The sequence below is a fragment of the Alosa pseudoharengus genome, unplaced genomic scaffold (genome assembly GCF_046254945.1).
Source record: "Alosa pseudoharengus isolate Yale_2024_CS ecotype anadromous, Long Island Sound unplaced genomic scaffold, YU_APseudo_1.1 YU_APseudo_1.1_scf_12, whole genome shotgun sequence".
In the NCBI taxonomy this organism is placed as follows: Eukaryota; Metazoa; Chordata; class Actinopteri; order Clupeiformes; family Clupeidae; genus Alosa; species Alosa pseudoharengus.
This window is the reverse complement of record NW_027468587.1, coordinates 14,604,710-14,621,295: the sequence shown is the minus strand read 5'-3', so window position 1 is coordinate 14,621,295 and position 16,586 is coordinate 14,604,710. Positions and strand designations below refer to the sequence as shown.

Here is a 16,586-nt window from a genome sequence, read left to right as displayed (position 1 = left end):
CCACCTCATTACCAGTGCAACACTCACCCCCACCATCACTGGATATTGCACCCCTCCCCCACATGGCGACCACGAACAAAGAGGTGACAACGACTTCAGTCAACAGCCATCGGACACACAGACCCCAGATGCTGCCCCCCCCTCCCTCCATCTTCACTGCTGATCAGGCTATCGCACCTCTCCCCCACATGGTGACCACGAGTAGTGCGGCAACAATGGCTTCAGCCAATGGCCATCAGTCTCTAGCCACACGACAACCCTCACAGAAGCACCCCTCTTCCTCCTCACCCTCCACTCCCCTCATCCCCCCCATCATTTCAGCGGACCAAGTAAGTTATCTTTTTAAAAAAATCCATCCTCGTAAGGCAGCCGGGCCTGACAGACTGTGTCCAAGGCTGCTCAAGGCCTGTGCTGCTGAACTGGGGGAGCCACTGAAGCACATCTTCAACTGGAGTCTACGTCTCGGACAAGTTCCAACACTGTGGAAGACCTCATGTCTCACCCCCGTTCCCAAGAAACCATACCCCAGCGAGCTTAATGACTTCAGGCCTGTCGCTCTAACATCACATGTGATGAAAACAATGGAGCGGCTGGTCTTAGGTATGCTCAGACCCCAGGTACGCCATGCACTAGACCCGTTACAGTTTGCATACCAGGAGAAAGTGGGCGTGGACGATGCCATCACTTATCTTTTACACAGGACACATTCTCACCTAGACAAAGGGAAAAGTGCTGTGAGAATCATGTTCTTTGATTTCTCAAGTGCTTTTAACACCATCCAACCCCTCAGACTGGGAGACAAGCTCTTGCAGATGGGTGTGGACGCTCACCTGGTAACCTGGATTACAGATTACCTGACCGAGCGACCACAGTTTGTCAGACTGAAGAACTGCCTCTCTGACACTGTGATCAGCAGCACCGGAGGGCCACAGGGAACTGTGCTCTCTCCAGTCCTGTTCACCCTGTACACATCTGACTTCTGCTACAACACCGAGTCATGCCACATGCAGAAGTTTTCTGATGATACTGCAATTGTGGGGTGTATCTGGGACGAGCAAGAGGAGGAGTACAGGAGCCTGGTGGAGGACTTTGTGCAGTGGTGCAAACTCAATCACCTTCAACTAAACACTTCAAAGACCAAGGAGATGGTGGTGGATTTCCAAAGGTCTAAGCACGCTCTGCTACCAGTCTCCATTGATGGGGTCAATGTGGAGGTGGTAAGCACCTACAAGTATCTGGGTCTCCACCTGGACAATAATCTGGACTGGTCAGCCAACACTGATGCACTCTACAAGAAAGGACAGAGCAGGCTGTACTTCCTGAGGAGGCTGCAGTCCTTCAATGTGTGCAGCAAGCTCCTCAGGATGTTCTATCAGTCTGTTGTGGCCAGCACCCTCTTCTATGCAGTGGTATGCTGGGGAGGAAGCACAAAGAAGAAGGATGCTGGGCGACTTGACAGGCTGGTAAGGAAGGCTGGCTCTAAAGTGGGAGCTGAACTGGAGTGCATCACTTCAATATCTGACAAAAGGACCCTAAACAAACTGATCAACATCTTGGACAATGAATGTCATCCGCTTTACAGCACTATCAAAAACCAAAAGAGCTTGATCAGCTGGAGACTTCGCTCACTGCCATGCACAACTGAAAGGCTGAGGAAGTCATTTGTTCCTAGGGCCATTGAACTGTTCAATGCCTCACTAAAGGGAAGAGGAGAGATAGACTTCTCTGCTTAGTCTGTCTGCCTCTCCACCCTCTCCATGTCCTTTTTTTTGAGTACTGACTGCCCACTACTGCTTACTACTGTTTTTCTACTGTTTTACTATTGTACACAGCCTAATGTTTTCACTACTGTTTTACTGCTACACTGTTTTTCATGCTATATTAGCACACATGATCAATGGCTGCGGTCAGGCTTCTGATACAATACTGAATGAATGAATGGCTATAACCCTATTACCTCAACCTGTTCTTGCACTGAAATAGTTTTTTATTTTACCTTGTCTACATTATACTTTACTCTCCTTTTTGTCTATATTATTTATGCTGGTCTCTAGACCTTACTCTTGCACTGTTGCACTGTTGGACTAATGTTGGACTACTTTTTGCACCTTCAACATGACACTCACTCCCTTTAGCACCTCACCAGTCCTGGCCCTGTCACTACAAGCGTCTTATGCTTGATCACCCTCAAGCACATTGGACTTTCTTAATTTAACTTATATAGTGTATTTAGTATTTAGTTTTGTTAGTTTTCTTATCTTCCACTGTCTTTATTGTACAGTGGAGTTTAGTTATATGTTTATACTTATACTTATGTTTACCATTTCTGCTGTAAGTGCATGTTGTGTGTTATGTCTGTATGCTACTGAGACCCTTGAATTTCCCCTTAACGATCAATAAAGTATCTATCTATCTATCTATCTATCTATCTATCTATCTATCTATCTATCTATCTAATGAAACGCACACTGCAATGGGCAGGAGAAGTCTATAACGTGTCCATATTTTACACAAACTTTGAGCACAAGGAGAGTCAAAACTCTTAGGCTTATAGGCTATTAACGTTAATGTTGCTGACATGTAAACATGGGTTTGATGTTTTTTTGATACTTTATTTCCCAACTCACAAGTTGGTGCTTCTCCTGTGGCGCAACAGGTTAATGCCTATATATTGCTTTTTCACGCAGTCGACATGGGTTCAATCCTCCTCATCACATGTTTTTTATTAGTATTATTTATTTATTTTTAGACCAGTAACGCTTCCTCAATTTAGGCTACAGATACTAGGTGGCCACAGAGAGCCTGACCAGCAGTCAGTGAAATTTTTGAAAACTTAACCACCTACTGGCTTGGCAAACTGCTGTAGCAAGACAACACCATCAGCCCTGTTAACTTGCTACAATCATCAGCTGACTTCTTCTAATTGTATTTGTTTGTCTCCAGTTTCCATCAGAAAGTGACAAATCTGCAAGCGGCCACATCTGTCAAAAAAACATCATCACTAGTGAAACGTCATCAACGCAGCCAGTTAACATGGGTGCCAGTTGCCATGTAACACCGTCAACTCATTCGAATGTCACTCAGCAACCGTATGAAAATGTGCAGCGGTTTCTTAATTTTTTTCCAGAGCTGTAGGCTATTTGGGCCACGTCATGATGCGTGTGCATGTTTGTGCCCCCTCTTACCCCTACACACATCCCTAAATAAAGTATCCTGAGTGTGTATTTTTGCACAGATGTTGTTGGGTTGTTTCGTCATCTAGCCTGTCAGAGAATGCTTGCCCTCACTTGATCAGGCTGCAGTGTGAGAGCTACACAAAGGGCTCAGCTTCCCACCAACATATTCAACCTCACAGGCAGCAGGTGAGGTTCCTGCACTAATTAGAGGCAGTATGTGTGTGTCTGAAGTGTGTAAGTGTGTGTGAGAGAGAGACAAAAAGAAAGAGAGGAAGACAACCATCAGGGGTGTGAAAGTGGAGACAGGAAAACCGAGGGGGAGGTGAGAGGCATCTAGAGCTTGAAGAAAACAAGAAGGCAAGGAGGAAGTATGAGGACAAAGACTGAACTGCTTTATTGTAAAACGTCTGTGTTCTGCATGCAGGCTTACATTAAAAAAACACTCTCTTATTAAACAATCTTATTAGCACCAGCCGACAAAACAAACAAAATAATAATAATATACAGCTCTGGAAACAATTCAATTCAAATGAGTTGACGGTCATATTCAAATTTGCAGTGGTCTCTTAATTTTGAACATGACCGTCAACTCATTCGAATGTCACTCAGCAACCGTAGAATAACATCAGAAAAATGTGCAGTGGTCTCTTAATTTTTTCCAGAGCTGTAAATAGATTGGCAACCAAGCTTTTGTGATATCAACAAAGAATTGCAGAAAAATATACCAACCTGTGTTCTATGACACACATTTATTGCACACAAAAGTGTGTACACACACACACACACACACACCTCATCAGTGTCTCAGGTGAGAACAAGCTGCTACTCTCTTCCCATGTCTCATCACCCAGATAGAATAAGGGGCCCAACTGAGATAAGAGGGGAGAGAGGACTGCTGTGCAGTGTACTGTATGTACATACATATGCTGTGTATTTATAGGAATAGCCTTGGGCAAACCGAACATAGTAGCGAACCAACAATCCCAGAAAGAGAGAGAGAGAGATGAAGAGAGAGAGATATGAAGAGAAAGAGAGAGATATGAGGAGAAAGAGAGATGAAGAGAAAGAGAGATGAAGAGAGAAAGATATGAAAAGAAAGAGAGAGTTCATGGACATTTTTTTAGGTAGACATACAATGCACTATGTGTTGCTGTGTGTCTGAATAATCCCGAACATATATATGGTGGATCCCCAACATAATTGTTTATGATGATTACATGTATCTCAGTTATACAGTTATACTAGCCTGGACCCTAGAAAGGAATTTCTATGTATTCTGAATGCATTTACTTTTTTAAAATGCATTTTTTTAAAGAGAACTCCATGTACTGGCTGAGCCATGCACAGTGTAGAAAAGGTTCCTGAAACTTTCTTTGGATAGAGGCGCACTTTGGTGCTGAGAAGGAGAGAGATGTGAGGACAATAAAATAGTTGCAGCCGGTATACTCTTCCTACAAGCTGAGCCCTGATGTTATTTGGCAGCACACACACACACACATACACACACACACACACACACACACACACACCACCACCACCACCAGCACTTTGGTGCTGAGAAGGAGAGATGTAAGGACAATAAAAGAGGTGCAGCCAGTACTCTTCCTACGAGCTGAGTCCCGATGAACGGAGGGTATGATGGTGGCACTGGTGCTGCTGAGGGTGGAGATGGAGGTAAGAGGAGCTGAGGGTGTTCTTTGGCAGCAAGAACTAGACACACACACACACACACACACACCACCACCGCCAGCACCCACACAAACACAAACCCTCCAAATTCTTCAGCTGAATGGAGTGCCCCATGGTTGTCAGGGCAGCCGGTAATACCTCACCCAGTCTAAAAGAGGACTGTTCAGAGCTAGAGAGAGAGAGAGTGAGAGTTGGAGAGGGGCTCTGCAGGGTATGTGTCGGAGGCTGTATGTGTGTGTGTGTGTGTGTCTGCATGTGTGTGAAAGGTGAGTGTGTCTGTGTGTCTGTGTGAGTGAAAAAGAGAGAGAGAAATAGGGCAATAGGGTTGTGTATGTGTGTGTGTGTGCATATGTATATGAGGGTGAATAGGTACAGTGTGGATGTGTGTGTGTGTGTGTGTGTGTGGATGTGTGTGAAGCTGAGGGTCTGAACTGTGAGTGAGAGGGCACAGGCTGAGATTGGGGGGAGGGAACAGAGAACAGTGATCATGAGGAGTTGGAGATTATTCTACGCAAATATGCATGCACTGGCTTATTCCAAGAAATGTGGAACGCACGCACACACACACACACACGCACGCACACAGAAAAAAAAGCGAATAAGAAAGAGAAAAAGAGACAGACACAGGCTTGGAGACTGCCCATGGCGGTATCTGCTGGATGTTATTTCCTTTTGTTTCCAGCTCTTGAGCTAATCAAATGAGTAAGATATTGCCCTGATGCCCCTAGGTCCAGTCTCACCCACACACACACACACACACACACACACACACAGAGAGAGAGCTCGTCTGTTAAACAGCAAACACAGACAGGAAAAGAGATAGAGATATGGAGGAAGAGAGAAAGAGAGGAGGATGTAGCAAGAATGGACAGAAAACAGACACATAAGATAACGATCCAGAGACTAATGGCCTTGGCCCCTAGAGCTCTGGAACCTCACACACCTCGCCCCCTGCTCTGCAATAACACCTGACTCAATCACCCCAATTGGGCCCTTTAGTGGCACTCAATCTGGATGAGCGCTCTCAATTAATCACATAAATGGCTGTCTGTTCTGGGTATTTTAAGTGAGTCTCATAGAGATCGACTCAAGTACTAATTCAGCGCTTTTATGAAATCTTCTGCACCACCACTAGAGTGATCAGCTACTGGGGGGGGGGGCGTCAGGAATCACTCCTCCATCCTTCTTTGCCTTTCTATGCTTTTGCTCTCCGTCTGTCTGTCTCGCTCTAGGTACAGGCATGGGCGGATTATGAACTTTCGGGCCCCTGGGCCCAGATGTATTAAGTGCCCCCCACTTATTGTCATATATGTGGGAGGGGGGGTTTGGGGGTCCTCCCCCAGAACATTTTTAATTTGTTTGCTGTGATTTCCTGTATTCTGGTGCATTTGGGGATGGCCAATACTAAATTCAATCAGATTCATAGCCTACATCCTGATATGTTGATATTGAGGCAATGATTCCAGGCAAAGGCTTGGGCTTCAGGGCCCCCTGACCCCTTGGGCCCCTGGGCCTGGGCCCGGTAGGCCCGTGCAGTAATCCATCCCTGGGTACAGGCACAGGCCCACCACAGCTGCCTGGACACCTTGTGTGTGTGTGTATGGGGGGCTGGGAGCCAGGAGGCAGTAACTCTGACCAGCTCAAATTAGATCATTCGTCTTAGTTCAGGAAGCAACCAGATTGCCCCCTCTCTCGCTGCGTCCCCATCACTCTCTGTGTCCTGCAGGGTCAAGGCTACCGGGGGCCGGACGCTGATACGATCTGCCTGTGTGTCTGCGCTCTCACTGGCTTTTGCTGTCCATTAAATAGGTGCACCGTTTCAATAGGTTTCTATGCATTTTCATCCATACATTTCAAATAAAGAAAAAGTTCATTCAGACACAAGAAGGAACAATGGTGTATGTGTTGGTGCATGTGCTATTTCATAGAGTAGACCTGGTCAAACGCAGTGAGGTGTTCTCAGAGTCCTTTAGAGTTTGGCTGGAAACATCTGGAAGCTTATAGGACCATGTTTCATCATATCCTGAAATTCATCCATCAGTAGCTTTCACAGTACCCTGAATAAATGTCAGGACAGCTCAATCACATCACTGAAATGAAACACCTCTGGGAAGAAAAACTACTGGAGGAGAAAGAAGATACATTAGGCATCATTTACACCTTGAGCTCTTCCTCCAGCTCTCACCTTGGGATGTGTTCGTTCACCGTTCATTACCTCATTATATACCCTCCCTGTTGCATTATGGTGACAGGTATTGTGTGATTAAGGGTGTGTGTGTGTGTGTGTGTGTGTGTGTGTGTGTGTGATCTGTGAGTGGATATGCTGCCGGGCCAGATGTCTGAGCGTCGTTAAGGGCCTTATTAAAAGAGTGTTAGAAGGGGACTGAGTTGCTGACTCACCATGAGCACCGATGCCGATGGCAACGCTGGACAGGAAGTGGGGGACAGCATGGGACGGGGCGGCATGGCCACTCAGTCCAGCTCATACCCGCAGGCAGCCTGACACTCAGGCCAAACTTTTCCCGTGGGCATGGCATGGCATTTCAGGAGGAACTCCTGCTGGAGGAGGTACCTGTGGGAGAGAGAGAGCAAGAGGCGACCACCAGACCTACTAATGAGTCTTGAGGGACCACAGGATGAGAAGAGATGGGTGGGAGAGAGAGAGAGAGATGGACAGACAGAGAGACTGCAAAAGAAAGAGGGGGAGTTTTTGCACAAGACAATGTAACAAGGGGGAGGGACAGAAAAAGAAAAGGAGAAGAAGGGATTGCATAGAGAGAGATGGGTGGGAGAGAGAGAGAGAGAAAGAGATGGACAGACAGAGAGACTGCAAAAGAAAGAGGGGGAGTTTTTGCACAAGACAAATGGAACAAGGGGGAGGGACAGAAAAAGAAAAGGAGAAGGGATTGTATAGAGATAAATAGGAGGAAAAAGAGAAAAGGACAGAGAAAAAGTAGAAAACCCAAGGTGCATTGCAACAAACAGACTAGGACGGAGAGGCAGGAATTTGCACTGGGAGGATGAGAAAGAGAGGACAGATCATGGACGCGTGCATTCTGATTCCGTCAGAGACAGGGAGAGAGTTGGTGTGAGTGATGCTGATGTGGCTGTTAAAGAAGGAAAAAAGGCATCAGAGTAAAACACAGCAGAAAGGCAGATTGAAGATGTTTTTTTGAAGAGTTGGAGGCAAACGCATGAGAATGATCATGTCTGGGGGGCATAGGGGAGGAAAGAAAGCACATTTATGAAGCGCTGTGGAGCTGAAAGCTGTGTAGTGTTGTGGAGAGCTCCGAGAGGAGGGGAAATACAGAGAGAAAGAGAGATACTGTATAGAGGCAGAGCGGGGGAGAGAAGTGGAGAAAATTATATAAAAAGTAGTGAGGGTAGAGGGTAGGGAGAAAAAAGGAAAAAGTGGGGGAGGGGAGGGAGGGAGCAGGAGAGGTAGAGAGATAGAGGGAGGGAGAGAAAAGAACAGTGGAAAGAGAGAGAGATAAGTGGAGAGACGAGTAGAGGGGAGATGTATTGAGTGAAGAGAGAAAGAGAGAGAGATAAGTGGAGAGAGGAGTGGAGGGGAGATATATTGAGGGAGTGGGCGTGTGATGGGAGGAAATGAGAGTCAAAGAGCAAAGCAGGAGAAAAGGCACATCATTATATCTGAACCAGAGCCACTGGCTACAGCCATGGACGTCATGTCATCCGATGATATGAGACACTTTCACTTTTATATTTATGTTTGTAAGTGTATTAATGTTGGCAATGAAAAAATAGAGCATAAAGTATTAAACGGTTGCCATTACAAAAGAGGAAAAGAGAGTTTTTGTTTTGTTTTTATAGTTGTTGATGTTTATGATGAAAGACAGAAAAGGAAAAAGTAACATCATAGAGAGGTGGTTTATCAAGCCGAATGGAAGTGAAATTGGTGGCATTGAGTGATGCTTCATTTACCTGCTCTGATGATAAGAATCTCTATGCACTGAATGCTGTGAAACGGAAGATCTAGCCTCCTCCTCCACCACCACCATCCCAACCACCCACCCACGGGCCAGCACTGCACACAAAGCGCCTACCGCGCTAATCTAAAAATAATATCTCGCACATTAACACGAGCACATGTCTGGAAAATCCAATCGCAATGCAATTTCGGAGGTCAGTGACTTGATCTGTGGGCCCCGTGTGTGTGATGCTATCTGATAATAATCCCGGTGATGAATAAGGCAGAGTCTGTGTGTCTGTGCCATTAGGAGAGAGTGCGGACGCCACTACGCTCCACAGGGCAGAGGAGGGCAGCAAGGGAGCCATCTTACAGTATGCTGTCGCAACTTCAGCACAACAGAAAGATACATGAGTAGGAGTCTGTCTTGTTGTTGTTTTCTGCATTGTAGGTTTATGAATGAGTTTTGAATGACAGGACATAGTTTCCCAACTCGTAGGGAACTTAGATTCATAGTCATGTTTGTGATTTTCAGTGGTGAAGGGAAACGTTTATAGTCCTCTTGCTTGCTGTTGTCTCCAAATGTTACATCATTGGTAATAAACTATTGGACATTAACAGTTTCACAGAGCAGCGCAAAGTCTCCAGGGCTGTTCCTGTTTGAAGAGCCAGGCCTTGGGAGCAGGTTGTCCAGCACTGGCTGGTGCCATTTGTCACAGCCTTAGACAGTATAAGACGGTTGCAGCAAGGGGAGGAGGGGTAACAGTGTTATGCTCAGGAACCAAACACCCAGTCCTCCTTCCAGGTCCAATAACAGCGGTTCCACATACAGCTAAGATGATGATGACAGAGAGGTGGCTTCTAGAGGCATCTTAGAGTGCAATTGTTAGAACAGGGCCCGAGTGTGTTACTTCCCGGTGGCAAGACCCTCTTATTTCATGTTTTTCCCTCTCTCTTCGTAGGAATAAGTGCAATTATTTTCGCCCAAACTGTCTTAGGCTGTCAGCCTGCAGCGCAGAATTACTTCCTAATGAATATGGAAAAGATCTCTGATGAAAGGCGTTTGGACACCCCTAAGTTTACTAGCTGGATGAATCGCAAACTAATGAACAATGCAAATGACAGAAAGTACCCAAGGGAGAAGACAGTGGACACTGTTGTTGCCTGTTTTTGCAAGGGAAAGATAGGGAGCTTCCTGGAATATTTTCACCCAATTAGTAGGTAGTTTGCACAATGGCCCTCTGACTACATCCAAAATGAAAGATTCAAGAAATGTATGTCACTCCAAGTAAAGGACAGAAAAATAACAATAAAATACATACTACAATAGGCTATAAAAGTTGTAGAAAAGTAGAAAGTCGAGAAGTAGAAAGTTTTGGGGCATTTATGCATTCATGGCTCATATGGCCTGGGGGAAGAAGCTCCTTGTTAATCTCTCAGTTCTGGCCTTGAAAGAACAGAGGTGCTTTCCAGATGGCAGCCTTTGAAACAGATTGTGGCTAAGGTGGTGGAATGTCCTTTATGATTATGTTTGCCCTAGACTGGCACAGACTGGTATGTGTGCCCTGGTGTCCTCCACAGGGCACGGGAGGTGGGCAGGAGAGGAGCCGTCTTGCAGTCCAACTTGTAGTCCACTGAGGATTTTGTGTTGTTGTCTTCTCCACTGTAGGTTTATGGAGTTTTGAATAACAGGACATAGTCTCCCAACTCGTACAGCTTTTTGACTCATTAGGGTATGAATTTCATCGCTATAAGAATGCATCCGATTAGCGTTTTTTTGCTCCCCAACGAACGTTCGAACTTGTTATCATGCTAAGCATAGGCTATCCAAAATCCATTTTACACTGTATTTTAGCTTTAACTTCTCACCCCACCAGCAGGCTTATACAAGTGGACAAGTCCAGAGCCACATTTAATTCCCTGTACACCCTGTGATTTCAGGTGCTCATTTTCCCTACGAGTGCAAGTAATCAGGAAGCCAATTTCAGCCTCTCCTGGTTTCTCTTCCATCCAACACATGGGCACGTGCTGGACGAAGCTGAGCCAAGCTATTTATAGTGACCTCTGCTTCACACGGAAGGCTGGCAGAAAGGCCAGGGAGAGGGGACGGATCAGCAGTGGAGATATGGTCTATTTAATTAGTCCATCACGTCAACCTGAACCCAGTCGTCTCCGTAGCCGTACCTGGGCTAGTTATTTTAAACCATCAGTCACCTTCTCAAGGGATGAATGTTCATAAGAGAAATGGCCACCTGGTTCATTTAACCAGCTTATTGCATGATGTGTGGTTGCTTATTTGGTGCTGTGTGACTGATTCCAGATGTTGTGCAACAAAGCAAACATTAAATTTTTTTGTTTGACCAGATGTTTCTGTAGGCTATAACACATTCAAAGTGAATAGGTGCAGGTATGTTAAACTACAGGGTGGAAGATTACTAATCCTTGTTATAAGGATTGAACAAAAAAAAAATCTAATCTAAACTACAGGGTGGAGAATGACTCATCATGCCTATGGCATAAATATAAAAACTGTCAATTTGGAACAAACAAAAAAAGTGTCGCCTGGTAAACTTTGAGCCAATAGGTTTGAGGCACATCCCTCATATGTTCCAGCTTCTATTGGCCATTTTCCCTCAGCATGTCTTCACCATAGATAAAAAATGCTGACATTTCTGCAATTGCAGGGTTTTTCCTCCCTAGCATTTGTCATCTAACTTAATTAAAGCTCCAGGACACTGGTAGGTGGCCCAGTAAGCTGGGGCCCTGAATAATGATGATGAGCTGAATCAGACGGCAGTGAAGCCAACAGTTTTAGGAGCTGTAGGCTTGACTACCTCCTTCCTCTCCACAGGAGAATATGCCTTGTGTCCGTGTGATGGATGTCTGAAAAAAAAAAAAAAAAAACACACACACACCCAGACTGTTGGCTCTCTGAGGGGCTTCTTCACTAGAGCTTAGATCGGGCCCAAAAAATCAAGCCCGACCCTACCCGAGCCCGTGCACATTGTGCCCGAGCCCGACCCGGCCCGACATGTTAACTGTAATGAGCCCGAGCCCGATTTAAACCCGACATTTTTTAAATACGTGGGCCATTATAACTGACGTTCTCAACTACAATTCCGAGCTGTTTGAGCTACAGAAATCCGTTTAGAGGACATTGAGAGGACAAAAGAGGACATTGAAGGCTGGCTATCATTATTTCTGCCATGGCAAGCCTGTTTCATGTTAATCTTAAAGTATTTTTGCTGTCATAGGAACATCGTGCGCACTTAATGCACGCAACAAAGCATAGCCTACCTGACAAATGCATACCTCCGACTTTTCTCCAAACTTCCTCGAAGTTATTTCTCCTGTTTTCATTTTTTTTCTTTACATCTTTAAGCTTCACGTTGCACTTAAGCCACACAATAAAGCACAGCAGGCCCGGTGTGATGTGTGCGAGTGGAGAAGCTGCGCATGACACGTGTTGCGCAGATTACATTACAATAGACATAACTCTGAGCCTAACTTGTATAACTTTGTATACTTGTTACTTAGGCCTACTTTGATAAATATAAAATATTTCTGAGTCTGACTATGGCATAGCTTTAGCTCCCCACCCAAGTAGGCTAATGATTAGAAAAAAAGAAAAAAAGCAAGCTTGATCAAGGACCCGGCCCGAGGATAGTGGCTGGAAATATCGGCCCGACCCGGTCGGGTCGGGTCAAGTTCGGGCTCGGGCAGAGAATCTAAACTCTATTCTTCACCCAGCAATGTCTAGTCATTACCAGCAGAGACTAGTCATCACATAGGTCACTCCAGGATAAGGGCCACTATACAAAATACCACCAAATTAAACTGAAACAGCAGCCTATTATTCATATAAAGGTCTGCTCCTCTCATCCGTCCAGTTTTGTTTGTTGTCATCCTTTCATTTATTTTAATGATTTGAAGAAAATATTAACAGGATGACTAAGGGAAAAGGCAAGAGGGGGATTGTTGTTTGAAGAGTCAATAATAATGTCATCAATCATCTGGGTTATGTCTTATGGTCTCTTTTCTTTCACACTCTCTCACACACACACACACACTTCTTGTCAATCCAACACACACAGTTTAAATAATATTTTTTCCTTAGAACAGAATCAAAGCAAAAATATGATTGCTCAGCAGATGGACGTAGTTTTAGTGTCTCGTGCAAACACCTTGCTAAATGTATCCATCCATACGCACTCACACAGGCACATTACGACCATATCCACATGATGCACGGCCCCTATAATAGGAGCTCCTAAAACATTATGATCAGTCAGCGGGTGGGTCAGGCCTCTTGATATCACACACACTAACACACACATCCTCACAGCAGGAGCTCCACAAACAAAGCAGTAACACGTGGAACTATTTTTGTACAGTGTTTATGGCCATTCTTGTTGTGCCGAAAAGGGGGAACATTCTTCAGCAGTTTCTCATAGTGTGGAGTCACGCTACAATACACCAGGACCGGATCCACTCCAATCTCAACTATTGTCTGAGGCACTACTTCAACAAGAGTCGTGAGCAGGGCTTGGAAATCAGCTTTTTGAAATGTGAATACCAGCCACTCAATGGTGATCATTTACTCTACCAGCATTTGGCTGAGGCCAATTTAGGTCCATGGCCATAAGGTTTCTTACACTCAGCAGCTTTTGTAGCAGAGCTCCTTATTACCAATGTTTTACATTGGAATTACAGTCAAATTACTTGTATATAAGGGGATTATGGTCACACTAGAGCTGAAACGGGCTTAATTCAACAAAAGAGAGATCTGACCTACTGAACATGAAGGTGCAGCAAGGGCTTATGGTCTGAGATGAGTTAGTTAACCTTGCAAACACAACAACAGCACTGTCAGAACCTATAGGTGTTTGACAACAGCATGCTAACTGAGGGTACCCTGGAAATCCAGAGTTCTCACAAGAGCACAATGGAATTGTCTCTGCGAGACTCTCTGGCAAAGAGCAATGATGCCCGTTACTTTTACCCCAACATTCCGGGGAACCAGCTAAATTGATGAAGACAGCGCTGCAACATGGTCTAGTGTTATCCGATTGCGTCAAAGTCCGAAATCATTCAGAGTAAACATGGTCTAGTGTTATCCGATTGCGTCAAAGTCCGAAATCATTCAGAGTAAACATGGTCTAGTGTTATCCGATTGCGTCAAAGTCCGAAATCATTCAGAGTAAACATGGTCTAGTGTTATCCAATTGCGTGCAGTGAGATTTTTAAATGCATGCTTGTTGCCGCCCCTGGAGTTGGGCCATTACATTGTTCTTTGCCAGACCCTTAATCTTTCTAGATTATCAGGGTCTGGATTTTCCAGGCTAAACTAAGGGAGTATTTTTTTACACTTCTGCAGGGTTTACAACCAGGATCACAGGAATAGCCTACAGTGTCTTGGTGGCTAGTGAGAGTGACTTGTGAATCTGAGGATACCAAATCTATCTGGTGACAAAACATACCTCAAAAAGTTTTACATTCCTACATACTGCTGTGTTAACAGCTCAGTAGTGGTTTGGAAGTCTGGCTGGTGTGTGAGGTCTTTAAAGGACAACTTCGGTTTAAGAAGAACCAAGGGTCTGTTTTTGGAAGATGAAAATTGTAAACTTTAGTTGGGGACCAAAACATCATTAATGTGAAAAGTTTTGACACCGGAATATGCATTAACAACATGGCTACATCAAAGGAACACGTTAGCATAGATGTGTACGGTCTAACTCAAAACTGCACAGATTAATATCGTTGTGGTCCCCAACGAAGGTTTATACTCATTACCATCCAAAAATAGACCCCATGTTATTCATAGAGCAGAGTTGTCCTTTAAATCACAATTAACTTCTTGTTAATACTTTCAACAGTCTAGTTCTGTGTATAGATACTTGACATTCAGCTTGTACACAGGTCAAAATATCAGATTTTAGTGACTCCAAACTTCTTGGTTCAGAGGTCGTTTAGTCTTTTCAGGTCGTCACTGTCTTATCAGAAACTGCCCTAAATGATTGCGACAATGGTTAAAAACAAGAATGCCTTTAGTTATTGCAATTGGAATCTTATTGATATAGTAAGGCATGTGAAGAGCACTTTTTTATTGCCAGCCATGTACACAAACTAGCGAGGTGGCAAGTCGCTAAATTCCGATCATTCAGACCAGGTGGGAACAAGCTCATTAAAGAGCTTTAGGTACAGCTCACTTGTGTAAGCTTTGTGGTTAAGGTTCATATTCATGTGCTCCTCTTGTAAATACATATTGTTAAGTGAATGTATATGTAAGTGAATCCTGGAACAACATGTACTTCACAAATAATTAAATTACATTTCAAATATCATATACAAATCAAATGTCACAAGCGAAACATGGTGAAATAGTCCTTATAATGTCCTTGCACTGAAGCTGGAGTCCTAAACAGAGTTGTTTACCTCACACTGGGCAGTTGGCAAGAGCCCTGTTTGTTGAACAGAAGTCCATTGGCACGATGTCACCGGCATCGAGGCCAGGCTAGACTGTGTTTGCTCTGCTAACAAGGCACGCTATGCCCTCTAGCTGGCTTGGTAGACCTACAGTTGATAGACACCCCGGACAAAACAAATCATGGCAAGACTGGCATTTTGTAGAAAATTTAATATGGCCATCTGGTTCACAGGGTTCAGACGAGGAAGCCACGTGTTTGGTTGTGTGCACAGAGCACTGCAGCAGTGAGTACTGTCTGTGACGAGAACCATGGCCAACTTCCCAACGTCCCCGTGTCTTTGGAATGCTGAGTGGCAGACCCCTCTGGAAAGCGCCGCCGTATATCTGACCGGTCGGTCTACTCTCATGTCCTTATCTTCTCATAAAGGCCACCTAGAGAGAACACAACAGAGTTAGGCAGGGAAAACCATTCCTTTATGTTCCTGATAGTCTTTGGCACCAGGTCATGGCTCTTTACATTATTTCCTTGTGTCAGTCTTGGTTGCACTGCTGGTGGTAAACACACAACCACAACAACAAAAATATACATGAGGAGCAACTGTTGATATGGGCCAAAAGATTCTTCATCAACATTAAAAATTCATGGAGCCCCTTGAAATAAATAATTCAGAATTGAAAAAGACCCTGTTAGTCCCCATCTGCTGTGCCACTGTGTGCCAAGTGGAAGGGCATGGCAATCGCTCGAGCCATCCCCACGTGGCGCCATCCTGGTATGATGGATGAGGGCAGAATCTGGCTCAAGGTTCAGGCATACAAGACCTGTGGCACATTACCACAGTGGCGAGTGCAAGGAGTCATGGCAACTATGGCAGCATACGGCAAGTCCATGCAGAAGAAACGTGAACGTTTTTAACCAGGCTTTCCCCCCTCTACAAATCAATGCTTTGCTTGTAAAGACTTCAAAAGGCTAAAAAACTGCAGTGATAAGTTTTCTTAATAACTTTCTCACACACACACCAGCTTTTCCCAGCCCTCACCTAGTGGAATGTAGTCTCCTCCACCTTTGTCATGACAGTCTATGTCATCACTCATGGAGAGTACTCATCAAACACTCCAGGAATAGAGAGAGCTTGAGCCCAGAACCAGCAAAGATAAAAAACAAACACACACTCTCAGAGAGAGAGAGAGAGAGAGAGAGAGAGAGAGAGAGAGAGAGAGAGAGAGAGAGAGAGAGAGAGAGAGAGACAGAGAGAGAGAGAGAGAGAGACAGAGAGAGAGAGAGAGAGAGAGAGAGAAAAAAGGGAGGGGTAAAGTCAAATAAAAGCTGGAGAGTTAAAGAAACAGTGATTGAGGATGAAGGAAA

At 44.7% G+C, this 16,586-nt stretch overlaps 1 protein-coding gene across 1 annotated transcript in view; it reads right to left on the bottom strand.

Annotated features, from left to right (window-relative positions):
• Positions 1-14,494: 14,494 nt before the first annotated feature.
• The window catches only part of ube3d (ubiquitin protein ligase E3D), a 16,442-nt gene continuing 14,350 nt past the window's right edge, over positions 14,495-16,586 (bottom strand). Inside the window, exon 10 of the mRNA XM_076280205.1 lies at positions 14,495-15,655. Coding sequence (XP_076136320.1) covers positions 15,635-15,655 — 21 coding nt within the window. The 3' untranslated portion in view covers positions 14,495-15,634. The remainder of the gene's footprint in view (positions 15,656-16,586) is intronic.